Below are 27,436 nucleotides of genomic sequence, written 5' to 3'. Positions count from 1 at the left end.
TATAATTTGTGAAGTCTTCGCAAGCTCAGATATTCAAATTTAGATTTCCTTCAATTTCAGATTTCACCAAACAGCCCAAAGCACAATCTGTGTATCAACAGCTAGCTTTCTGCCAAATTTTGTGTAATTCCATCCAGTGGTTTGGGCTGTAGTCGTGTTCAAAGGTCCTATGGGAATTAACATGGGAAATGTAACTTTTCTGACCCCATCTTTTTCTCTGTCCCTGCTTGGCGGATCACCCTGAAACTTTCAGTATGCAACAAGAATCACCAGTACACTTTTTTGGGAAAGGTTTGTGAAGATTCGTCAAGCGGCGCCAAAGATATAGGCAAGAAAACAATACCTTTTCTATGGAAACATGTTCCTAACTATAACTATGTACACACACACACACATATACTGGGGCAGGAGTCCTTGGAGATTCATAACATATATATATATATATTTTTTTATATATATATATATATATATACATATAGATATATATATATACACACATATATATAAATATATATACACATATATACAAATATATATTTATATGTTATGAATCTCCAAGGACTCCTGCCCCAGTACACAACCTTCACCTCTGGGCGAATCCAAAAAACAGCACAATCTGGTACACAAACTTGCTGTTAAAAGGGTTTTCTTTATTCCATAATTATAAAGTGCAAAGTGCGAGGTGCCACATAAAGAGACCTGGCCTACGCATTTCGGCAAAAGCCTTAGACTGGGCCATCCCATGGTGCAGTGCAAAACAGCAATTGAAAGGAACATACTACATTTTTTTTACTTTTTTTTTTTACTTTTCTAGTATATCCACACCATTAAGTAACAGTGCACACATACAGAACATATAACAACACATATTCACATCTTTGCTTCATGCAAATTTTCTCACTCGGTCAATCTCTTGGAGAGGAGAAAAGGACGTTTTGTTCTTTCTTTTGATCTCAATAATTGTCTAGTCCCTCCTGTTCACATGTTAATATATATATATATATATAGAGAGAGAGAGAGAGAGAGAGAGAGAGATTTAGATACATATATGCCAGTAGATAGGACCTATTTTCCATAGGAAAAGTGTTTTTTTGTTTTGATAATAACTTTTATGCTGTTTGATTGACAAATCTTGATGACATTTTCAAAACTATTTTGCCACTCATTTCAGCACCTGTTTGGAAAGTTTAGGGTTGATTATTAAGCAGGGGCCCAGAAAAAGCAGTTGTTCCCAAAAACATTTTCCCCATGCAATCTCTGATTGGCTGCCACCCCTTCAACCAGGAAGTGGTAGCAGCCATCCTGTGACTCGGGCGAGTCCCAAAAAAAAAAGGAAAAAAGCGCATAAGAGTTCAGGGTGGGAATTCCCTGACCCCCCCAAGGCCTGGTGATGGGCTTCCACAGGGACCCCACCTAGGGCCAAAAATGTTTTTGTTTTTTTTAGCTGTGGATTCTCTGCAAAATAATTTTAAATAAAAAAGCATGGTTTCCTACACTTGTTTTTTTATGCCCCCGTTTTGGGCCAGGTCCCAGGTGAAAATACATAGATTTGGGGGGAGGGGGCATGTGTGGACATCCCCCGGGGCCTGGAGGATATTAAAAAGGGCGAGGGAGCCCATATGGCCCCATTCCTAGACTTATTTCGGCCCTAGGGACCCCATCTCCCATGGCCTGGCCTTATAAATAAGGTGGGAGAGGGGCATGCGGCTCCCCTTTCTCACGCTGATTTTAACAGTGGGGACCCCATACACCAGGGTCAAGTGTGGGTGAAAATAGGCCCCTCTCTGGGCCAATTTTGGCCCAAGGAACCCCACCCTCTGGAGCCCAGCTTCAATGAAAAAGGCCCTAGGGACCCCATCCCCTAGGGCTGGCTACGGCTATGTCCCAGGGTGCCCACCACCAGGACATAGCGATTCCCTTGCCCACACAGGCATGGTCAGGTAAACCTGTGTTTGCTCTTGCAGGAAAACTTGTGTTTGCTCTCATTTGGCGAAGCAATTTCAAATCTCCCGCCAAGAAAGAGCAAACATGAAATCTACTCCTAGCTGGCTTTAAAAATGCTCTCACCAGCTGGGCACGAGTTATAGTTTCTTGAGATAAGTATAACTATAACCACTGAATTTCTAAGGGGTTGTGCGTGTAAAATCTGAACCTAACTCTAATGTCCCTCTAACTTTTGTTTTTGTAGTGAATATATCTGAGATGTTTGTGTATGTGTTAAATAAGTCTCTGTTATTGTATCTTCTGCCTGGAGATTGGCCTTCTGATTGCCAGATGGCTACAAGATATATGTGCGGTGGTTAGAATGAAAAAGCCTGTTCCTTTTAAGGTGGGGGTTTCTCTCATGTTGAGAGAGCTGCTTGGTGTGCAGGCTTAAAATTATTCCAGAGCTGGATGCCTAACACCAGGATGGTATTACCTTTACTTTTTAGGTGAAAATTGTGGGAACTCGTGTTTCAGGATGTGTAATGAGTGGCTAGTTTCTGCAGGCATCAAAACCTATTGCCCCAGTTATCTTTGCAAATGTTGCAGGGAAGCAGGCACTTAATGGTATTCTCCATTTGGAGCACATGTAGGTATTTCAGAGAGAGTCTTACTCTATCTTTTGGTCATGACAATATCATGCAACTTGAGTCCGTTTTTGTAGCACCAATATGTGCGAGGTTGCAATTGCCTAGATGTGACAGTGCCACAGATTGTATGAGCTCCAGCTGTGAGCTCAATTGCAAAAAAGGGAACATCTAATAGGTATCATTAGATATAGGCTCTTGTCAGATGCCATTGAATCACAGTTCTATAAGTGAGTTTAGGCAATTATAGGTTTTGGGATGTTTTTCAGTCTCTGATAAATTTGGGTACAAATGTCATACTTTTCAAATTTGAACCAATATGCCAAGGTCAGGGATCTCATGTAAATGTGAAATATTTCCAAGGTATTGTAGACCCCTGTCCAAGCACCCCCCCCCCCCTTTGATATGGAGTCAAGGTTGGATTCTTAGATGTTGACTGTAACCTTCTAGCAACTAGAAGATACATTTTAGAACATGTCTGTCCCACCCTTTCTTCTGGGGCCAATTGAGGGGAGATATTAGGGAAGGCAATAGAGAGGTGAAGGAGCACCAGGATTATACTCTTCACTGAGTGAAGCCAGCAGTTTTCCTAATATTCATCAAAGGGAGTTCACCTGCCCCCACAATGTAAGGACAGGCGTTATCTTGTGGGTTTTAAATTTGCTTGGAAAGGCTTTCTAGGTGGTTTGTGTCCCTGTAGAACATCACTGGTAAATGGGAAATGGACTGGTCATTTTATTCCTCATTTGGGCAATCTGATGGCTTTTTAACAGGGAGTATTATAGTGTTATGGTGTTTTTATGGACAGTGGGAATTGATTCTTGGTGAAATAGATGTATAATGTAACTAATAACTAGTATTTAGTGCACTAGTGTTGTGCGGGTCTTTGAGAACAACAGATGGTAAAGCGATAGAAGAAGCTTATATTCAGATAATACCGAGTCAAACAAACTGCACTCTCCTCTGGCTATTCATCTCCATATGCAAACAATTCTGACGATGGAGAGATCCAGGTAGACTAAACAAAAAGAAAGCATTTCAGTCACTCTTTTGAAAATAATATGCAGGTAGTTCATTATCCTGACGATTGAGGCTCCATCCCTCTCTCTCATTTTCTGTTGCCTCTGTTTTTATGTGTAATGTTCCCCCAACACTACTGACAGTGGTCTTTACTGATCGAGGAAGTCAGGCACTTCTCAACGGTACAAGCATGAGTGTGCATGCCCCTGCCATCATAGTTTTGCTGTGCTCACCTTCTGTCAGCCCTTGCATTTGGTCACCGTTCTGACTGCACAGCACACCTTCTTAATTAAACACTGGGCAGCACATTAGCATTCAACCTTGTGCTTCCTGAGGCTGTATGTCAATCAGTGAGGCTGCACACCACCCTTTCCCATCTTATATCAGGCTGTGAAGAGCAAGCCTGACAAATACCACCCTGCAACAAGAATGTAAAGGTGTGTGATTCAGAAGAAATGTAAGACATACTGCGTGTTAGACCCGTCCACACTCGGTATGTCTGGGGTGGTTCTGCCCAGCTTTTCGCCTTCCTCCTCCATTTTTTCTGACCTTATTTTTGCTGATGTTAGGCACTGGACACTTTACCACTGCTAACCAGTGCTAAAGTACTACTGCTCTCTCGTCTAAACATGATCATTTTGGCTGATCCCCAAATGAAATACTTAATTTACTTATAAGTCGGTAGTATAGTGACACTACATGTGCCAATGGGCTCTAAATTAAAGGTTACTAGAGGGCCTGTAGCCTTGGCTGTGTCACCCACTTAAGTAACCAGTTTAAACATGTATCAGGCCTGCCATGGCAGATCCTGTGTGTGCAGTTTAAACTACTATTTCAGTCTCACAAAATAAACCTTTTGCCAAGCCCAAGCCTTCCATCTTAATCAATATGTCACCCTTGGAAAGGTCCCGGACAGCCCAGAGGGCAGGGTGTGATATATTTAAAAAGTAGGACACGTACATTTAAATTTACATGTCCTGGTAGTGAAAGACTCTCAAGTTTATTTTTCACTACTGCAGGCCAGTCTCTGAGGCCTCTCTCTCCCATAGCATAACATTGGAGTTGCCTTATTACATTTTCCTCAGGGGAAGAGATAATTCCTTTAAGCACGATGTCTCTGGAATCACAAGTTAAAATCCTATCTTGTGGTGGAGTCGGATTTTAAATTGCAGTTCTGAAAATGTCACTTTTGGAAAGATGGCATTTTCTTACCTTAGCCATTTGGTGCCTGTCTCTGGTCACATGACTAGGTGTATTTAGTAGGTGGGCTCTGTGTATTCCTCCTACACAGCCACACACAATGGAAGATTAGGTTGATTAGATGGACCATCACTGGAAGGATAGGAGGGAAGAGCTGGACACAACCTCACTCACACCTGAATAGGCTGTGTCGTGTCTCCACACAAAGGGTATAATGGGCCTGCAGTGTCACTCCAGCCAACTTAGAGCCAAAGCGAGGGAGGGAGGCAGGCAGGACATTTCTTGCACTTCAAAGCCACTTTCTAGAAGTTTCTCCACGTTCCAGAACCACGATACCAGGGTGAAATACTGGAGCTCAGACAACACTACTTCATTACACTTCTGGATCTGTGGATACTCTGCCATGAAGAAGGACTACTGTGTTGCTGAAGACCTGCCGCTCTGCTGCACTGACCTCGTCCGGACTCCTTCTTTTCTGTGCTTGCCTGCTGCCCTCTTGCCTGGGTAAGGAAGTCTGGGCCTGTGTCTCATGAACCAAGCACCCAAAGTGGCTCCAAGGGCTAGCTGGCTGACCTCTTGATCTGAAGTCTCAGGGTCATATTAAACTGCCAACAACCTTTCATCTGCAGTTGGCCTCTGACATCTGAGAGTCTGCCATGCCAAGTGAAAGTGGGCCTGAGGTGCTCTGCCAGCCCATGAATCCATCAGAACCAATGCATTTCTTCTGCTGTTTAGCTCTACATGCACTGGATCCATTGCAAAGACGTGCATCACAGCTGCAACCTGCATCACCTTCAGAACCACCACTGCCCTATGTTTCCCTGGCATGGGCCGTTGCATTTATTTTTGACAACAGCCTCGATGATGAAGCTCCCCGGAGCACCTCGACTGCGCGTCGCATCTCAGACACCAGGCTTCACATCGCTATCCCCGTTGACTGGATCTTCTACATCAATGCAGCAGGACCTCACACCACAGCCTTGCCACATCTCAGAACCGACACATCGCCTCTGCTGCGCGATACATCTTCAACGCAGATCCACCCAAACACTCCCCAAACCAGGATTGAAGGTACTTTTGTTTACCAGGTAGCTGGCCCAGGCTTCAGTGTAGTTGGCCAGAACTTGTGACTCTGTCCCAGTCCAGTGCAACCAAAAATCAACAAAACGAGTGCTGGCCCCAGTCTGGCATCTACTGCAGCGTTCTGTATACCATTAACCCACTCAAATATATAATACTCCATGTTCATTTTTCTTTCAGACCCATGTGTGGACCTGGCCTAGTAGGGGATTGGCGGATGCTATTTCTGTGCACATTTTGGCAGCCAGTGCAATTCTGTATTTTGTCATTCAGTCCTTACCCTCTGCTTGTCGCTCTCTGTGGGCATGCAGGTCGCTAGACATGTTGTACATTGGGAAGGGGTGTTTTATATATTTATTGAATTTTTGTAAAGTGCCTTGTGCTGCTCAACTTGCATGAGTGGATCTTAAAGACAGAAAAGGAAGCTCTTCTACTCCAATGAGACTGGGACTCTAAGCAATCTTGGTAAACAGGATGACATTTATTTTTAGAAAAAGCAGTCACTCCAGGGAGACAGTACTTTTCCCAAGGAAATTGTGCTGCTTGAAGCAACAGTTGCCAGTATGGTGCTTCTTAAAAAGGGAACTATGGATGAATGCCGGGTGCTACCACATTAATTTGGCAGAGTAGAAGGAGTGAAGGCTTTACAGACAGTGTGCATTGCGCAGGTCAGAAGAAAGTGTACAGTTGTGACTATCTTGGGAACAGAGTGTTGCAATGAAGCCATTTTCCCTTATGTAGCATGGTGCCTTTCAAGGAAAGCATCAGCATTGTCTATCTATGTATTATATATACATGCCTTTTCAATCAATGACCTTGGCTTTGATGAGTCCCCCACTTGCAATTCCATATACGTATTTACACCCCAACGCTATCACATTTCATCAGCTCACAGCACTGATAGTCAGCACACATACAAAGAGCAAAAAACAAAGAGAAATTAAAGCATTTCTCCTCATTGCGCCATGGGTGATGGCACTGCCTCAGATTGACAAAATCTCGTAAATCTAGTGCAGCGTCAAAATGCAATACGTGTTGCTGTGGTATGTTCTTTTTGCCCGCTGCTTTAAATATTTCCATGTCGGTATGGCACAAAACAATAAGGATTTACGTAAAATGAACTTAGTGTGCACCTTATCCTACTTATAGCTTTTATGGAATATTTGGTCTATGTAATACACAGAATGTAATTCTAGGTGTTAGGCCAAAATACTTTTACATTTGTTTCATATTCATTGTCTGTTGAAAGTATTTTTATCACTGCATTTCTAGGAACTATTTTATGTATCAACAGCAGTTGTATGTAATTAAGGGGCATATTTACACTCTGCACTGAATTAGCGTCATTTTTTTTACTCTAATTCGGTGGAAAACGAACTCCATATTTAAACTTTGGTGCTAGACCCATCTAGTGCCAAATTTATGGAGTTAAAGTCATTTTTTGGAAGTGGAAACCTATCTTGCCTTAATGAGATGCAAGGTAGGCGTTCCCGTGCAAAAAGTAACTCTGTGGCCTTAACGTCATATTTGTACTCCCGTGCAAAAATGGTGCACGGGTGGGAGGAGGGGTCAAAAACTGGGGCAAAGCTTGCTTTGCCCCATTTTTTAATGCCTGGGTCAGGGCAGGAATTAGAGGACCTGTGGGCCTATTTCCATGGTGGAGGACCATGCAATAAGCCCATAGGTGCCCTCCCCAGGCCCCAGGGACACCCCCACCCACACCAGAGGGACAGCAGAGGATGGGGGAGTACAGGTAGGTATTTTATTTTATTTTTTAAAGGGAAATGGCCCCCCTACATGGCACTGGGTGCATTGGCCATGCCCAGGGGACCCTGGTCCCTTGTGCTGGCCATTGGGGTGGTGGGCATGACTCCTGTCATTTCAAAGACTGGAGTCATGTGGTATGGATGGTTTTGCATCAATAAATGACTTTAGGCAGGTTAGAGTCATTTGTTTTATTCTAACCTGCTAACGTCATTTTTTGGTGCAAAAACCCCTTCTTCCATACTGCCAGGCCAACCCAACTAAAGTCCTTTCTTTTGCCGCTAGCCTACCCGTTGCACCGGCTTGCACCATTCCATAAATATGGTGCTCGGCTGGTGCACAGAAATGGTGCAAGCTGGTGCTAAATGTTTTGGTGCAAAACTGAGTTGGTGCAGTTTTACACCAAAAAGTATAAATCAGGGCCTAACTTATTTTTGGTGTATAGCATGTTTTATGGACTAGTTCCCGAGGTAAACATATACTACTACTACAAGTTCAGTCAATGATGAGTAAGATTACAAATTCTGCTTGAGAAAAAGAGGTCTCCCCCTTTTTTGGAGTTGTTAAAAACAAGTCATGGATTGCCAGATAGAACAAACTGGGTTGAATGAATCACATTTCAAGGGTGCCTTCAATAAGAAAATGAGGGCCACTTTCTAAGAAATCGTTTGGTTAGTACATCATTAGTATCTAGCTTCCAACTACATCATGTTTACAACAAAGGTTAAACATGAGTTTCTAAGATTTAGGCTCCTTAACCTGCCAAAATTGCAGTTCAATCTGGGTACTGGTGAAAATACCTGACCTTTCTCTAAACAGGATCATGAAACAGCCAAACATGCAGTTCTCATATGCCCATTATTATATGTTGCAACAAACATATTACCTTATTCTAATCAGGCAAGAATTCATACTATTTCAGGAACAATTTACTTTTGCTTTCGTGGTCTATCGAACATGATTATAAGCAAGTTTGCTAAGTATCTACAATTACTACTTAAGACCTACTGTCCCATTCACAGATATGATGATCACCTCCCCCTAGGTCATTACAGACATTGGGACATATTCACAAAGGTAAATGTGCATGTGTAGATGTACTCACAAGTTAACTTATCACTGCATCTAGTAGTATCTTTATACTTTTTTGGGTCCAGATTTATCAATATTTAGTGCAATGCAACACAGCAAGACAACTTGCTGTGCTGCGCAACATCAAATGGGGAGAACAAGAAAGCACCATATCTATTAAGATGTGATGCATTCCTGCTCGCTCTCTGTTACTGTACTTGTGGTGCTAATGCTGGCACCCTTGCACCATGGTGCAAAGGTGCCTGTGTAAAAGGCAGGCTTGTTTTTGTGCAGCAAGGGACACCTTTCCACACAAAAACAATCCTCAAAGACATTTTCCTTTTTCTATGTGTGCTTCATAATGTAGCACATATAAAAAGATGAAATAACAAGGATAAATAAATAATTTCTCCTAGTTACACTTCACCTGCTAATGCATACCATTTTTACACATTTCTGAGTTTTCTGGTCTTAGTACACATGGGAATGCAGCAAAAACCATGGCTGGATGCACGGGAACATGCATGCTCTACCTATGGAACACCATTCCAGTACAGAGGAACTCAAGGCAATGACTTGCTCTATCTCACTTTACTCCAGATTTACTAAGCCAGGCAGAGCCATGCAAGGTGGCTCTGCCTGGATTAGTAAATCTGATTTAAGGTTTTCCGTCACCTTGCATGACTCAAGGGCAACATACGCCCTTGATAAATCTGGGCTTTGGTGTGGTGCTTGCTAGAACAGGATTCAAGAGTGTAAAGTTATTACTAGAAATGTTGTACATGTAGGTGGAGGTCTAAGTCACTGGGGTGGAGATCTTCCTGTGGTAGAGTATAGGGAAAAACAAGAAAGTTTAAATAATTATAAAAAAATATTAGACTTGTTTTAAAGTAAAATTAAAATACAAATTAACTTAAAATAATTATTAGCCGAGAACTAAAATCAACCAATAGCACATTAACTCATCAAATAGATGTTTAATAAATAATTAAAAACAATATAGTAATTTAATGTAAATATATTATTATTTAAAATACTAGGATCTTTATATTTAATTGTGATTTACTAATTTTTACATGATTTGTTTAATTCACAGCAATTCATAAATGTTTTAATCAATTATATTTAAAGTAAAATATATATTCATTGTATTCATTAAACATAATTTTACATTTAATATAACATATTAAATTCAATATGTATGTCTGTGAATTATGGCCATGTATGGTACTGATCTTACTCCAAGGCTTGGCAAGAGTGCATTTTAAAACTGCTCTGGGTCCTTTTGTGCTATAGTAACTTTAGAAATGTAGCCTGTGAATAGTAATGGACTCACTTTTTTTTTTTGGTGGGTGTTTGTTTTACACATCCCTCTCTAAACTTCTCCTTACCCCTGACTAACCCCCTCCATAACACTCCCTAAAGCGTCTAATTTATTAGAAAATATTCTCCACTTGCTAGCCACTTAGACAGGTTCCAATCCAAATGTACTAATTGTTAGAAATTGTGTTGTTGTTTCACTGGGGTGTGAAACCTGGTCGTGCAACAACCACAATCCTGTGCAGGGGGAACAACAAAAGGTAATTAAATTAACCTGTGCTTAACTATAGGTAGCTTTGCACTAAAGGCAGTCAAGCTTAACTTACAAGCAATGTGTAAATTATCTATGCAGCACACAAACAGAATACGCCGTCACACACGTTTGTGACAGAGTAACCCAGTCCACCAAGATCGTAATCAGGCCCTTAGGCTCTGAAAAGGAAGATGAAAATCTCCAGTGGGACGAGACAGAGGACTGTAGCCGAAGACTGTCTCCTGAGGTTGGATACCCCTTCAGTGAAGGACTGTTGAAACAGATTTACTGCTGCAGAGAAGAACAACCCACTTTTAGATTTTGATTATCTGGGCACCTTTAGCACCATATCCAAGAGTCCAGCTTTGAAAGGGAACCACTTGAAGGATCAGGTGTAGTTCAAGATGGAGAAAGCATTTTCTATCCCTGTGGCTCTGAACAGAAGGTAAGCAAATCAGACCTTGTGAGTCCCTCTGGAGATCCTGTAACAGTTGAAGATCCAGCCCTTGTCCCCAGCAGAAGGTAGCAGAGTAGCAGCACAAACAGGGGACCAATCCAGCAGGTCAGCTGTCCTGTAGAACAGCTGTCCATCATAGTGACAGTCCTTTCAGCAGCACAGCAGTCCTTCTTTCTTGAAAAGTATCTGCATTTCATGAGGGTACAGAAAAGTTAGTCTCTGAGGTCCCCCTTCCATACCCTGGTGCCCTGGTTCTGGAAGGTGTTAGAGGCTTCTAGACAATGGCTTTGAAGTGCATGGAATTCCCTGCCTCCCCTGCTCTACCTCCAAGCTGGCCGCAGTAACAATGTGGGGTTCTCTGGCCCATTGTGTGAAGGTAGAGCTGAGGCTATTCAGTTGCAAGTGGGTCTGTGCTGTGCTCAGCTCCACTCACCATCCTGCCAGCAGATGACCCATTCAGGCACATCTAATCTCTCTATTGTGTGACTGTCTAGGAGGAATTCACAAAGACTAAAGGCCTGATTTAGATCTCGGCAAAGGGAATACTCCGTCACAATTGTGACTGATATCCCGTCTGCCATATCCTGATCTCCATAGGAGACAATGGGATCATAAAACAGCAGACAGCATAAGCATCACATTTGTGATGGAGTATTCCCCTCCGCCAAGATCTAAATGAGGCCCTAGTATCAGTTACATCCAGTCATGTGACCCAGTCAAGGCTACGGCACAAAGGCCTAAGGGCAGGAAAATGACAATTTTCTAAAAGTGTCATTCCAAAATTGTACTGAAAAATCGAACTTTACCACTAAAAATAGTTTATCATTAAAATTTCATAGACACAGAATTTGACATAACTACTTGCTCACAATTGAGAATTACAGCTTGGTAAATATAATAAGGAATCCCCAACACTACCTGATGAGAAAGGTAGGCTTCACAGTAGTGAAAAATGAATGTAGGTGTTTTTCACTACTAGGACATGTAACACTTAGTAGTCCAATTGTTTAATTAAACAGTACCCTTACCTGTTGGCTACTTTGAGCATACCCTAGGTGTGACATATGTAATAAAAGGGACGTTTAAGGCTTGGCAAGAGGGCAGGACAAATTAAAACTACTTTTAGGCTGCAGTGGCAGGTCTGGGAAGTATTTTAAAGTGCTACTTAAGTCGGTGACAAAATAAGTGCTATAGGCCCACTAGTAGCATTGAGGGGCATATTTATACTCTGTTTGCACCGAATGTGTGTCAAATATTTTGATGCACATTCAGCGCAAACCTTGCCTCATATTTATACTATGACGCCCGACCCCGCGAACGTCAAAATCCCTCCGTGTGTGTCATTTTCTGGATGCGGGAAACCTCCTTGCGTTAATGACATGCAAGGTAGGCGTTCCCATCCAAAAAATGACTTTAAGGCCTGTGCGCCTTATTTATACTCCTGCGTTGTGCTTCAAAAAATGGCAAAAAATGGCATAAGTCCGGTTTGAGCCATGATTTTTGACTCAAGCCTGACTTGCACCATTTATTGGCGCACCACTCCCATTTTCCCTACACCGGCGCTGCCTGGTTTGACTATTTTTTTTTACTCTGAACAGACCGCAGCACCGGCTAACGTCAATCCTTAAATAAGGCGCCCACCTGGTGCACAGAAAGGGCATTAGCCGGCGGTAAATGTTTTGACACAAACCAGCGCCGGCGCTGGTTCGCGTCAAAAAGTATAAATATGGGCCTGAATCTTTTGGCCCTGGATATATGGTATATCACCATACAATGGACTTACAAGTAAACTAAGTATTCCAATTGGGTTCAAGCCAATGTAACCATGGTTTAGAGAGAGAGCAAAAGCACTGCAGCACTGGTAAAGTGCACAGAGTTCTGAAGCCAAAAAAAACCGAAGTCAGCGAAAGGTGGAGGGTAAAAGTCAAAATGTTTGGGGTTGATCCTGCAGAGAGGGCCAGGTCCAACACTACTACAACACATCCCCATGTATGCATAGGGGCAAAGATCATCACATAGGAAATGTAGGAGAAGGGGAGGTATTTGTCGATAGATTTGTTAATAGTATTTCTGTAGCTTAAGAGTACTACCATTGTAGTACTTCTAAATGTACTGATTGTGAAAATTCCCCAGTGTGACCGGTCCTGGCATTTCACATCCAGATCACTGGTTCCAACTCTTTTAATCAAATTAGTTCAAAGGAAGCAAAGCAAGACTACAACACCCAGTATGCACTAAGTCATTACTTTGGAGTTCAGGATTGGAAACAGTGTCCTCAATGACCTGTAATGTGGTGGTCACCCTAATCACAGTTTAAATTGCTGTTGGAATTACAGTTACTAACATGCAAGATGGGTGATTGGCATATTTCAGTTGTTCTAGTCAAAGGCAACCATGACTAACTATACTGCATACGAAGGGTCAAGTGTGCTTCAATAGTATTTATATTCAACTCTTTTACCTAACTGTTCTGTGGTAGGTAATATATTTTGTATAGAGGGAGACTATTACTAGTGACAGTTGTTGTGTATTTTATTGTGTGGTATTGTAAGTGGTAAATTATTTTGTCCACGGGGTACATTTTATGACAATACCTCGTGGTTGTGTTTTCATAAAGGACCAGCACTGTTGAAGTGATGAGACCCTTACCTTGGTGTCTCCAACAAAGCTTTGTTTATGTAAAATAACCATTATAACCCTTACCTATTTGTCCTCTTCCAGATATTACATTAGCAATGAAGGTTTTCCAGGGAGAAGAAATCTTTTTAGGTAAGATGGATGGTTTCCAAAGTAACATACTAATGTAGTCATGTGGAGAATATGAATTGAATATATTTAACTATAAAATGCTGCCATGGTGGCAATTTGTTAATTGATATGCTTTATTTCTCATTTATTGCGAAGTAACCCTTCATCGTTTTACCTAGTGGATATTTGTGATAGCCCTTTGGAAGGAATCAGTATTTGAAGTTTACATGCTCTGCTGTGATGCTACACGTTTAGGAAGAAATATTCCACTTTGTCACATTGGGCAAATACAGTAATGTGACAGCAGGGAAAGTACCCAATCCTACTGAAATGATGGGAATGGTGGAAAGGGAGTTAGGTGAAATTTTGGTAGGTAGTGTTTATGTTCTATCTTGAATGACCATTCCTGATGGCACACAGGACTCCCATTACCAAACAAATTAATAAAACAAAGTAATCCTGGAGGTAGGTTCAGAGATTAGGAGATATTGTATCACTGGGCAACACCTTTTACTAAAGTATGCAAGTCACTCAGAACATAAACCATGCACATTCTTAATAAGCTAATTAGTTTTATTCTTCCTTCCTCAACTAGACATAGCATATGGGCATTTACTTCTGTGGAGCTGACCTCTCACCATGCTAGCTTGTCAAAATGTATCCCATAATTAGTCGGTGCCTCCTCCTCTTCTCCCACTTCCTATCTCGGCCCCTTACAGGAATCCATGAACAATGTCCATAGGGCCATCCAGTGTCCCCGGGTCTGGATTCCATCTTTGTGTCTTATTATGTTACCGAATTGACAGGAGGGAACACAAACAATAATAAAAGCCTTGCAATGCTTTGCAATTCAGGTATGCTGATCTCTATTTCAACACAGTATTCACACAGATGACACAAGTAAGCATAATGTAGATGTATGTCTAAACCTCTGCACATTAGCACAATAAAGGAAAATTAGCTGTATCCAGAGTGCTGTGTTCTTTCCTGGTAGGTTGGGTAGAAGAGAAGCAATGTATGTGCTGGGGTGGAGCACAGATCATGGAGCATCTCTGGTATTTATGTGCCAGTCGACATACTCCATTTATTTATATACAGAAAGGAAGGAAAAGGCAACTGTAGTATGACTGTCAAACTTCTCGCCCACTTGAAGTACAGTTATGATGGAAAATAGTGCTCATACATTATCATCACATCTGTTGCCATAATGTGACTGAACAGGACCCCGAAACTGGTGACAGTAGCTTACCTATATCATAGAATCGATAACAGAGCACTCTTCATATTGGTTTTTGAGTCAATTCGAGCCATTGAAGTGATCTATAAGAAGACACGCTGGTTGATTGTAATGTCACAATCTAATCACAATGAACAGTATTTGTATGCTTATCAAAGAACAAATGAAAGTCCAGAATTCATATAAAATGATGAGTTGTGCTTTTACTTCATCTTGATGCAGTCGAACATTCAATACAGTAAGTCCAGTAATAACGTAATAACAGTTTATAGTTGATTCTGACAATGACAAATACAGATGATTCAGCTGACACGTGTTTATCCCCAACATGGACTTTTTCTAGGCTATATCTATAGAGTCTGGATATCGTCAATGTTGCACTCAAACCTAACAAGTCATTCCTGTTGCATAATAAGCCCGGAATGCCCAACCTGATGGTAACGTGATTCATCACAATTAACAGATTATGGCCCTCATTCTGACCTTGGCGGTCTTTTCGCAAGACCGCCGAGTTACCGCCGCAGTGAAGACCGCCGACCGCGGCGGTATGCCGCTGTGCGCATTCTGACCGCTGGGAGCGTTCCGCCGGAAAACCGCCAGCAGCCACACTGGCGGTCGGCGGGAAAGTGGAGACTGGTCAACCTCCACCGCCACGCCAGCAGAACACCGCCCACAGAATTACGACCCACATCTCTGTGTGGCGGTCTTCTGTTGGCGGGCTTCTGTTGGCGGTCACCTCCCCATGGCTCCCGTCGCCTCCCGGAGGACCAACGCACAAGGTAAGTTGACCGTCCGTGAGGGGAGGGGGTGGGGGGGTGTTGTGTGATGTGGGCGTGCATGGGGGTGTGCGTGGGAGTGTGTAGAGGGGGTGTGTGAGTGCGTGTATGCGGGCGGGGGGTGCTGCTGTGTCTATGGGTAATGTGTGCTGTTCGGCAGGTGCGCATGTCTGCATGTATGTGTGCGGGTATGTGTCCCCGTTGTGTATGTGTGTGTAGGGGGTGTGTATATGTGCATGTTGGGGGTGTGTGCATGTCGGGGTGCATGTATGTGCATGTCGGGGTGGGGGTGGGGAGGGGGTTCGTACCACCTCTGGGGGGTGGCAGGGGGGTGGAGGGTGTGGGGGGAGGACTCGGGTGGGTAGTGGGGGGTGGGGGAGACCCCTATCAGTGCCAGGGAAGGAATTCCCTGGCCCCGATAGTGCTTACCGCCATGGTTCGCACGGCGGTTCCCGCCCGCAAGAAACCGCGGCGGTAGGCAGGGTCATAATACCCTTGGCGGTCTTGGGACGACCGCCGGGCCGGAGTGCGCAAACTCCAGCCCCGCGGTCATGACCGCCGTGGCGGTCGGAGTGGAGAAGTGGCGGTCGGTCGCGGCGGGGACCGCCGCGGTCAGAATGCCATTTTTAATACCGCCGGTCTGTTCGCGGTCCGACCGCCGTCTCTCCGCCGACCGCCAGGGTCAGAATGAGGGCCTATATGGCTAATAAGACATATTTATATATATATATATATATATATTTATAGATATATAAATATAGATATAAATATTTACATAGATATATATAAATATTTACTGAAAAACAAAGGTTATACTGTTCGACAGCTCTCCCTTGCAGAAACCAGACTGTTTGTTTTTGCTTGGTGGGAGAAGCAAAAGCTAATAGCTATGCTCCGGGGTGGGTATGCCAAGACATAGCAGAAGCCAGCCCTGCAGGGTGGCGGTCTCCAGGGCCATCTATAGCTCCACGAGGGGGGACACAAGGCCCCCTCCAACAAGCATATGTCCTGGGAGGTGGTGGTCACTGAGGATGCAGGGTGTGTCTGAAATGAACCCTCTACCATTCTTTAAATTATAGCCCCGGGGAGGTGGTGGTCCCCAGGGTTTGTGGGTGCGGGGGCGGCGCGGACCCTGCACATATTTTATTTATAATTCACCAGGGCTGTTAGAGGGCTGGTGGTCCCCTGCACACATAATATTTTTTGCACCAGGGAAGTGGCAGTTCCATAGGAGAAGCATTTCTGTTGCTAAAAACTTGGCACCATTTCATGAAGCTCTGCAAAACTTTAAAAAATGGCACAACTTTTTGACTTGTTTGTACATGGAAAGTTTTGAGGTGATCCAACAAGCAGGGACTGAAAAAAAGGGGGTCCCAATGCATTTTTCACAGACTTGTTTAAAATGGAAAATAGTAAAAACTGCTGAATCGAATTACATCAAATTCGGCAGGAAGCTAGATCTTGGTCTGCAGATTGTGCTTTTTATGGGTGAGCGCAAAGCGCTCTGTCGCATGCTGTAATCTCTCTTTGGGCTTCTAACCACGCCCATGTCACGTCAGTCACTTTCATTGGTTCGTGGGCTTGCCTTTTAAAATCCGCTTGCTTTCATTTGTGAAAGGCATGCATACGTCATGCCTTTTCCGGTGTTTAGCCCACCTACACAGCACTGGTGAACTACTGAAACCATAGGAGACTCGATGTGTTCAGCAAGGTTTCCGGACTACTTTATCTTTTTATTTTCCACGCAGCGCGATCGCGCTGGGTTTTACATAGCGCAATCGCGCTCTGTTTTTCTGTTTTCAATTTCAGTGTGATCGCGCTGCATTTTACATAGCGCGATCGCGCTGTGTTTTTTCTCTTGTAATTTGTGTGGCATGACAAGTCCAGTTAGGAGTTTACAACGCTAATAGCTCTAACTCGTTTTAATTTGGAGCTCACTCCCTTTTAGTGTGGTATTTCCTTCCAGCCAGATGAGAAATGTTTATTTCACTGCTGTTTGTAAAAAGGCATTTTCCAAGTAAAAAAAACAATATTGCAAACTTAAAATAAGAGTGTCCAGGGTCAGAATGTATTCCTCTGCATATAATCCCATTCATAAATCAGTATATGTTAAATGCACACCAACTGGCTTATGGACAAAGAATCATTTTGTGTTGAGACCGATGTACTAAATCAGATGCATTTGCAGGAGGTTGAAAGCCCCTGGCCTCATGAACAGTAATGAGACAGGAACCTTTTTGTGATTCTCTGTAAAAAGAATGCACGTAATCCTGTAAGTGACAGTGGAACTGCGTCCCTTCGTCCATGTACCTTCTAAAGAGCCCTGCGGCCGCTTGCCACATTTGCCAAAGGGTATGTTGGCTCACAGCAGCAGCTTTCAATTTGCTATTTAGTTTCCACCTTGAGATTAATCATTTGAAACCACAATTACAGTCTCATGCCAGTGATGCATTGTCACCCACATGTCGGAGGGGGTGCACCCCTTTCTCTCATCTTGAATGAATCACAAACGTTGGTTTATAAACCAAAAATATTTATCCAGCTCTCAGACTTGGTTATGGATATTGAGTGAGACAGCGTGTGCATTTTGTAAAGTTACAGGCTTTGTGACAGCAAAAACGTCTTCATATCAACTCCTTTACTTTTGAATATACCCTGTCCTTCATATGCATTTTATTAGGTAAGACCTACAAAAGTCTGACTTTATCTTCTCATCGGAATAAATCTACCAATAATTTATGACTGCTGTTTTAGAGACATGCCTGAATGAACAGTTCAATATTTGAAAGATCAGTCTGCATTAGTCAGGGATTTAAAATTTTACATTGACACTTCAGGGATCCAATTCAAAGTTACTGTTACTGTTGTGTGCCCAAATTGATCAAAAGTTATTTGAAATGTGACAACACATGCTGCTGGGGGAGGGAGGTCATTTGCAATGGTTGACTGATCATCTTTTAGCTTCTGATTGATTTGTTTGGGTGTTAAACTGGTACTAGTGAGGTGAAGTATGCCCAGACAAAGTTAACAAGTGAAAGTGATAAAATAATAAAGTAATACTATCACCTAATTTGACTTTTGCGGAATAATAATTATTCAACTCTGCTGCATAATTTAGTCCTCCACTGCCTCATAATTTCAGTGACCCTGATTGCGCCATAACTATCAAATGTAAAAAGTATGCTTTAAAAAATCAGGAATTTTCTTTTCAAACTTTCTTCCTAACTGGAATATGTTCACGTTTTTCTTCTCTCTGTACATTTCAACAATCTTTTACTTACAGCCTCAGAAATGACTTGCCCTTGTTATTTTTCAGGTCTAGTGTTAGCCAAGACCTTTTGATTTTACTAAGTTATGTACAATATGCTTACATATAGGGGCTTTCAGACACCTTTCTTAATTGACCAATTGTGTTGTTCAGATTTCTCTTCTGCCCACTGCAGCATATGGCATGGGGAAGAGGGTCAGTCTACTTAAACCACTAGTCATCTTCACTTTGCTGTTTGCTCTGCACACAAGCTAGTCTCCTTCAGTGCCAGTTTTTGTTTTTTCTTTATAATTACTTTAGTGTTGGCTTTGTATTTAAATCCTGATACAGTACCAGAATGCTTCTGAACCACATTTCATGTTTATCAGATCCCATCTCCAGCCAATGCTGTTGTAAATTCTGTTTGGGGTGTTTTGCTTTTGTAACTGCTGCTATTTCAACGCATTACAGATCAGAATGTGTCCATATGAAACTGTTCTATATTAAGTATCCTTTTTAGTGTCGAGCCTGTGAGTGCATGTGCAAGCGCATGCGGCTCGCTTACAAGACTCTGCTGTGTTCAGCATAGGGCTTGGAGCCCGCCTGTTGCTCACCATTTGTTGCTCGTAATTTGTCAAGGGTCGCTGGCATCACTTCCGTTTCTCTGTATGGAGCAGGGATCAAGCACTAATTGATGCAACTTAATTAGTGCTCATCCCCTGTTCCAAACGTGATTGACGTTCTGTTTGTTTTTACCTTCGAGTGCCCCTCAAACAGAAGGCTTGTGACTCGCAAAAATGTGCCCAGCAGGCACAAAATTGCAAGTTTTATTTTTTAAAGCTAACTTTACTTTATTTTGCCAAGTCGTCTTTTCTCAGTTTCTTCTCATGTTTTCTTTTGTTTTTGTTCATGGGCGCTGTTGTCAAAAGATTACAATGCACTTGGTCAAAATATGTGAGACCTATTGCATTACAAATGCTTATTGTGATTTGGTGTAAATCCACTCATTACTTTTCGAGAAATTAAGGGTCAAACACAAATGTATATTTTGGCACCTCGGCTCGCGAGACACTAAGGGACGCTCATTGGACTGTCAACTTAAAAATATAGGGGGTCATTACGACCCTGGCGGAAGGCGGAGAAGTGGCGGTAAGACCGTCAACAGGCTGGCGGTCTTTTTTTGTATTATGACCATGGCGGTTACCGCCATGGTCACCCGCTGCTTCTCCGTTCCGCTCGCCAGGGCAGAGATGACCGCCGTGCTGGAGACCTGGGTCTCCAGCCCGGCGGCCGTCACTATACCGCCGCCAGTATTTTGACCCGGCTTACCGCCTTGGATTTCCTTCAGTAGGAACCGCCATGAAATCCATGGCGGTAAGCACTATCAGTGCCAGGGAATTCCTTCCCTGGCACTGATAGGGGTCTCCCCCACCCCAACTCCCTCCCCTACACCCCCCACCACTCCTGCCACCCCCCAAAGGTGGCAGGACCCCCCTCCCCACCCCGACCCCAACATCACATAACTCACACACACACAACATGCACGCAGACACCACCAACACACACACACGCACACACACCGACATACATCCCTACATCCACACACTCAGTCAGACATGCACACCCATATACAAACATACACGCACACATCCATACAGACATACATACAGACATACACGCACTCATTCCCAAAACACGCAACACCCCCGCAATCATACACACACTCACACACCCTCTCTACATACACAGACGCACACCCCCATGCACCCACACAACACCCCCCCACCCCCTTCCCCTAACAGACAATCGACTTACCTGTTCCGTCGATCCTCCGGGAGGGGACGGGAGCCATGGGGGCAGCTCCGCCGACACCACACCGCCAACAGAACACCGCTGCGCTGAATCACAGGACGTGATTCGCTAGTCGGTGTTCTGTTGGCGTGGCGGTGGAGGTGGAGCAACCTCCACTTCCCTGCCGCCCGTCAGTATGGTTGTTGGCGGCTCTCCATCCGTAAAAGGATGGAGGGCAGCCAACAGTCATAACACGCCGAGTGGCAAACCGCCACTACTGGCGGTCTTCCGCACGGATGTCCCTTGGCGGTCTTGTAAAAAAGACCGCCGAGGTTGTAATGACCACCATCGTGTTCTGACTGGCCCAGGCAGCTTTAATGTCCTTGTGCCATCTCGCTCCTGAGTCAGACTCCCGCAAGAGCAAATGCTCTGAATGGCTGTTAGGAAGATGAGAAAAATGCTGCTGCCAGCCATTACAGTATTTGGGACTTAGGGGGTTATTCTAACTTTGGAGGAGGTGTTAATCCGTCCCAAAAGTGACGGAAAAGTGACAGATTTACCACCAGCCGTATTACGAGTCCATTATATCCTATGGAACTCGTAATACGGCTGGTGGTATATCCGTCACTTTACCGTCACTTTTGGGACGGATTAACACTCCTCCAAAGTTAGAATAACCCCCTAAGTCCTCTTCCTGAAGTTATAAAAAATAAGGACTCATGGGGACAGGGTACGGATACCCTGACCCCCTGGCCCCACGGGGGAAACTCAGAGGGCCCCCAGGGGGACCAAAAGAAAGGCAAAATGGCAAAAGAAATGCTGTGACCCCACAAGACTCCTGTGGGATCAAAAAAGGAATAAAAAAGAGGCTGGGCTGTGTTTACTTTATGCCCTGGGGAGCCTACCCATGGGGCTGAGTTCATATAGGGGAGGGGGACTGCATGGCTCCCCTCCCTGAGCCTCCATACACCCTGTGGAGCCCAGCACTATGGCTGGATTTTTTTTATATGGGGAGGAGAGACCTGCAGCCCCCCCCTTGAGCCGTCATGGGCCTCAGGACCGACATTTCTTTGTATGGAGAGGGGGCTGTGCTGCCTCACTCCCCAAGCCTTGGGAGGCCCCGGGGAGCCCACCATAAGGGCCACCATTATTTTGAATAGGAAGGGCAACTTGTGGCCCTCCTCCCTCTGCCTAATGAGGCCCTGAGGAGCTCACCACTGGGGCCCCATCTCCTAGTGCCTTGAGATGCCTGCGGAGGCCCACTCCCAGTACTGAAATTTGGTAAACTGGGGAAGGGGCCCTAAAGGCCCAGGCAGACCACCCTGGGGCCAAAAATTCACAAAATGAAGATAGGGCTGCACCCCCCCTTCTCCAAGCCTGGGCTACACTTGAAAAAAAAAAACTGCTTTATTTAAAAGCAGTCACGGACATGGAGGTCTGCTGACTACAGCAGGCCTCCATGTCAGTGAGTGCCCATAGTCGCTATGGGTCCGCAATTTGCGACCCACCTCATTAATATTAATGAGGTGGGTCTTTGCGACCCCATAGCGACTCGCAGACGGTGTCTGAGACACCGTTCTGCATAGCAAATTGCGACTTGCAATTTGCGAGTCGCTCTGACTCGCAAATTGCAAGTCGCAATTTGCTTGGTACCTACATCTGGCCCAAAGTTCCCTCCAAGCTGATGGGAGCTTAAAAAATAGTCCCACCCGCTGAAAAATATTTAAATAACTCTCCCGCCCAGAGAGAGCAGCATTGTTATCTGCTCTCTCCTGGTGGGAACAATGCTGACTCCAGCTGGATTTTGGGAGCCTGCTGGGACCACGAGGGCCAGTGGGATCCCCCTGTGGCTGCCAACTACATGTATAGAGCACCCACCTTTATTGGTGCATGGCCTCGGAGGATGAGATCAGTGGGACTGAAATTGGCCTGGGGAAGGGGGGCTGCTTGTCCCCTTCTCCGTTTAGACTTTTGCAGAGCTTCTGGGAATGTGATCCCCGGGGTGAAATCTACCAGAGAATGGGGTTGCCTCCCCTTCCCCTTACAAAATATTGCCGTGCCCTGGGAATGAGGATGATGTAATTTGAGATTTCATCAGTGATGTCATAAATGACGTCATAGAACATGTCATGAGTGATGTCATACGTGAGGTCATAAGCAATGCATGGCAGAGTTGCACTTTATAGTTAGTGCTGCTAATTATAACTGCTGAATTTCTGTGGATTTTTAGTTAATGTTGCCTTTGAGAAATTCACAATTACTATAACATTACTTTAACCTTTGTTTTTTCCCAGTAAACTTCTAAGGTTCTTTTAAGTGAATTTCTAGAGTTTTTTTAAAAGTAAATTGTTTTGTTATTCAATTCTAATATATAATAGAGTTGTAAATAAAACATGATTAGTTATTAATTTTTATTGAAAAAGTGATCTCACAAGAGACTGATGGACAATCCCCTGTGTGGACTTTGAGGGTGCTGTACTTCCGTTTTGGCTCTTGTAAACCACTCACAAGATTGTACATTTAAAAGTAAGCTATTTACTGTGTTTTACTATTATTTTCAATAAAGTAGAACAATGCACTTGTTGTTTAAGGTACAAAAATTAAATGTGTTGTTCTACAGAAGATATAAAGGAAGAATTTTTTAATGTCTCATGGGACATCCCCAAGACACTCTTGCAAGCGGTCTAGGAGAGGAAGCTCACCCTAAGGAATGATTCTGATTGGTTCATATGGGTGTCTTTGTTGAGAATAATTCATTTCCATCTTTTTTGGTTTATTTCACTGTTGGACTTTAGTGAGACTAGGCCTTTCTGTCCTTTCCTGTTTGGCTTTGAAGAGGAAAATGTCTTCATTTTTTTCAGATGAAAAGCTAGGGACTTCTGAAATGGCTCAGCCACCTCAGCTACCCAATGAATCCTTGGTGTGGCATTTTTTTAAATGAGGCCAGGTGCCAAGAAGATGTGTGCAGAGTATTTCACCTGTAAACTTTTCAGGAAAGTGTTTAGCCAGGGGAGCAGAAATAAACAATATAGCATTAGTACCACAGGCATGTGGGAACACAAGAGGTCTGTGCATCTGCAAAGACTTGCACAGACAGAGCTGGCTGGTGCTGCAGAGCTAGACAACGCTATGGGGGCTTCAACATCATTTGATCCAGGAAATGCTGTGCCTGTGTAGGTTCTAAGTGCACAGGCAGACAATATCTCTGTTTTTTTTTAATAAAGCACTATTTTGCTGCTTGTGCAAGCAGATCATTTTTTCTTCACAGACGTCCAGGTCTGCTGAGGGAAAGCTAGTCAAGAGCATAAGTGCCCTCCTAGGCAGTAGTTTTCTTTTTTAATGTTTTGTAAATGTTTCTCCATTTTGATTTTAAGTAGATGCTGTTGATGTTTGTTCCACACCTCAAGTTGTACATTTTTGTTCTACCCTTTTAAAAATGTTTAAAATACCAAACAAAATTCAAAATGTTTGAAAACACAAAAAATATTTTATAGTTGTTGAAAAATGTTAACAAACATTACTCTTTTCAGAGCTACTTTACAGCTTAATTATCTATGTTGATTGCTCCGTTTCCCTTTCTTTTCCTACAAACTCTCACAAGACTCTCACAAGGGTGGGAGAAGCTAAACACTTGCTGTCGCCTGTATATTTAACCAGCTCTTGTGAGTGTCTCGCAAGATCGTTTCATTTTTTACAATGGGAATTAACCATCTACTTTTCACATTTTTCCTCACAAATAAACACCACAATATCCATTCCTACTAATAGGATACTTTGAACTTATCTACTAATTTTTACTATTCACTATCCTGCAAGCGCCCCGCAAGATCATAAAAATTAATTACAAACAATATATATTTATAATCTTCACAGTAGTTGTGCCTTAGACTCCTCACCTCCTCTCTAAAACTAGCTGGACAGCATGCCCTTCTTCTGCCCGCTTATAAAGCTTTTTTATTTCATTTCCACAACACCTCCGATTTTTCACAGTAAACATTAATGGCTGCCATTTCCTCACTAATGTTTCAACATCCAGTCAGTCTGAGTGCTCGCAAGAGTTGTGAGTGCCTCTCGATCTCACAAGAGTGTGAAGGCTCACAGGGAAAATGGGCCTCTTAACCAATCATAGGGCTCCATTTCTTTATTTGCGTGCCCAACAGTACAAATATACAATTATTTTTTACCATTAATTTCTCACAAACTACTCAACGGGTAACAGCCAATTCACAAAAAGCACAGTCTGCGGACCAAGATCTAGCTTCCTGCTATTTTCCGTTCAACAGTTTTTGCTGTTGCGACGTCTAAAGAAGTTAAGAGAAAATGCATGATGGTTTTACATTCTGGGACCCACTTTTTCTTCGCCCCCACTTGACAGTTTACCCCAAAACTTTCCAGGAAGCTGAGGTGGATGAAACTGATGTACATAGACCAAAGAACACCAAAAGTAAAAGGAACGAAATGCAGATGAGTAAGAGAGCACTAAAGAGACAAATCAAAAGATGGCAAAAAACAAGAAGAGGGTTGAGGAAGAAAATATAAGCTAAGTAGTCGGAACCAAAACCAATGAGTCAGTGGGAAGAGGAAAAGAAGAGAACCTAGTGATAAATCTCTCAAATCATCAATTGAGTGGGAAAGAGACAAAAACTGTGATTAAAGGGCTTACATTTTTTCCAAAGAGACACTTTGATTATGTACAAACTCTTATTGACATCCGCAAATTTATGCGTAAAATCAAATTAGCTAATCACTTCTCCAAAATAGTTCCCAAACTCAAAGAGAGAAGTGATGAGCAGATTCAAGAAGCAGAGTTAGTGATTGCGTAGAAGGCAGATAAAAAAACTCAGTTTGACTTCATGCAGAACTTTGATAAAGAGACCTTCATGGAGACACGAATATTAGAGGAATTACACATATGCAAGGACTATAACAGACACATTAACCTCAAACCTAAATCCAAGTTCTGCCTGGTCTTGGCCCTCAGAAATAAAATTGACACTTTCTGTGAGTTGGTAATCGCAAATCTTACCAAATTGAAAAACATCAAACATGTGAATGTAAAAGAAAACAAAGGGGGAACAAGTTGTACTGGAACTCCTGATGAAAAATGATACACTGGAGATCAAACCAACGAATAAAGGTAGGAATATAGTGATTTTAAATAAACAAGACTATATGGAAGAAGCATACTGCCAATTAAACGATATGACTAATTGAAAAAAAACTGAACAGGAAACCTATAAATGATTTAACAATTTAACTAAACAGAAGCTAAATGATTGGCACAAAAATCTCTCCTAAGAGATGAACAGTTGCAATATCTCATGATAGAAGCCCCAGTAATTCCAACCATGTATCCTTATCGAAAATCCATAAAACATTGAGTAAACCCCCAGGAAGACCTATCATTCCTAGTTGCGGCTCACTCTATAAAAAAGTCTCACCATATATTGACTACTATCCCCTACTAACAACATTAAGTTCATATATTCGGAACACAGGAGATTTCCTGAGAATTTTGTAAGAAACCAATTGGCAAGGAGGATATATGTTGGCTGCTAACGATGTGGTGTCACTCTACACCTCCATCGAAACAGAAAAATATTAAAGAACTACAACAATCACATATGTTATTGGAAATGATTGACATATGTTTGAAGAACAATGTGTTCCTGTTCAATCACAACATGTATTCTCAAATAAATGGAACTGTGAAGGGAGTTTCCTTCTCTAATAGGTATGCTGACCTCACCATGGGATGGGGGAAGGGAGGTAGCTTGGAGAGAGGAGAGCGAAACATACATAGCCAAAATAGCATTGTGGTTAGGATTCATTGATGATATTTTTATTATCTTGGCTGGCACAGAGGAACAATTTCTGAATTATTTTAACATCTTGAATAACTATGAATGAGGAATGAAATTTACTTGCAACACTAGCACCACCCAAATATACTTTTTCGATGTTAGAGTATACATAAAGAACAACACTCTGGAAACTACTCTTCATAAGAATCCTTCAGCCACCAACAGTATCCTCCATGGTAGCAGCTTATATCCAGAGCCCCTAATCAGAAGTATACCCTTATGGGGAATTCCTTAAATTAAGATGGAACTGCTTGAATGATGAGGACATTTTGACTCATTTCGAAGTAATAGCACAAAGATTCCAGCTGAGAGGTTACTCACAGTGATACATAAGCCAAAGAATGAAACAAGCAAGAACCGCAGATCGGAATCAGATCCTAATGCAGAGTAACATGAACGAAAGAATAAGATTACAAGAGGAAAGTATCAGGATTATTCTCACCTACAGCAAGGATAGCAGACAAATCTACAATATATTTAGGAAATACTAGAATTTGATAAGTAAGGATCCAGACATTAGTCATCTAGTGGGTCTTGACCGGACAATAACATATAAAAAGGTTTCGCCATTGAAAGAAAACTTGGTAGGAAGTCACTCCACTATGTCCAAGCAAGAAACATTGTTAGAGAAGGCGAGACAAGGATTTGTGAAGTGTAATAAATACAAGGCCTGTCAAATAGGCAAAAATACCAAAACAATGCAAGACTACAAATGCCATGAAATCCAGATTGATCAAAGGATAACTTGTGGGACCAACTACGTGCTATATGTGATTGAATCTATAAATTCAACAACAGTGAAAGGCAGCCAATGAAGGTCCAGCACCTATGCTCCAAAATGTCATCAATAAACAACTGAATGTGCTGTTCCTATAGGAGAACTCAAGAATATGAGCTTGGAAAAATCTGAACTATAAGTCCCTTTACTCATGAAATGGTGCCCTCACACACCGAAATGGGTGTCATGCTTCATCATAGGGCATACTCCTCCTGCGGCTGACACTACAATGGCCGACAGGCCACACGAGAGGGCACTTT

General features: G+C 42.8%; 1 protein-coding gene across 2 annotated transcripts in view; it reads left to right on the top strand.

Moving 5' to 3' along the window:
* The window catches only part of LOC138284925 (dipeptidyl peptidase 4-like), a 497,709-nt gene that overhangs the window by 330,161 nt on the left and 140,112 nt on the right, over nucleotides 1-27,436 (top strand). For both annotated transcript variants that reach the window (XM_069224254.1, XM_069224253.1), the window contains exon 18: nucleotides 13,457-13,504. In XM_069224254.1, the coding sequence (XP_069080355.1) occupies nucleotides 13,457-13,504 (48 nt within the window). The remainder of the gene's footprint in view (nucleotides 1-13,456; nucleotides 13,505-27,436) is intronic.

Source organism: Pleurodeles waltl, chromosome 3_1 (genome assembly GCF_031143425.1).
Source record: "Pleurodeles waltl isolate 20211129_DDA chromosome 3_1, aPleWal1.hap1.20221129, whole genome shotgun sequence".
In the NCBI taxonomy this organism is placed as follows: Eukaryota; Metazoa; Chordata; class Amphibia; order Caudata; family Salamandridae; genus Pleurodeles; species Pleurodeles waltl.
Note: the sequence above shows the minus strand (reverse complement) of the source record. Positions and strands in the feature narration are given on the sequence as shown.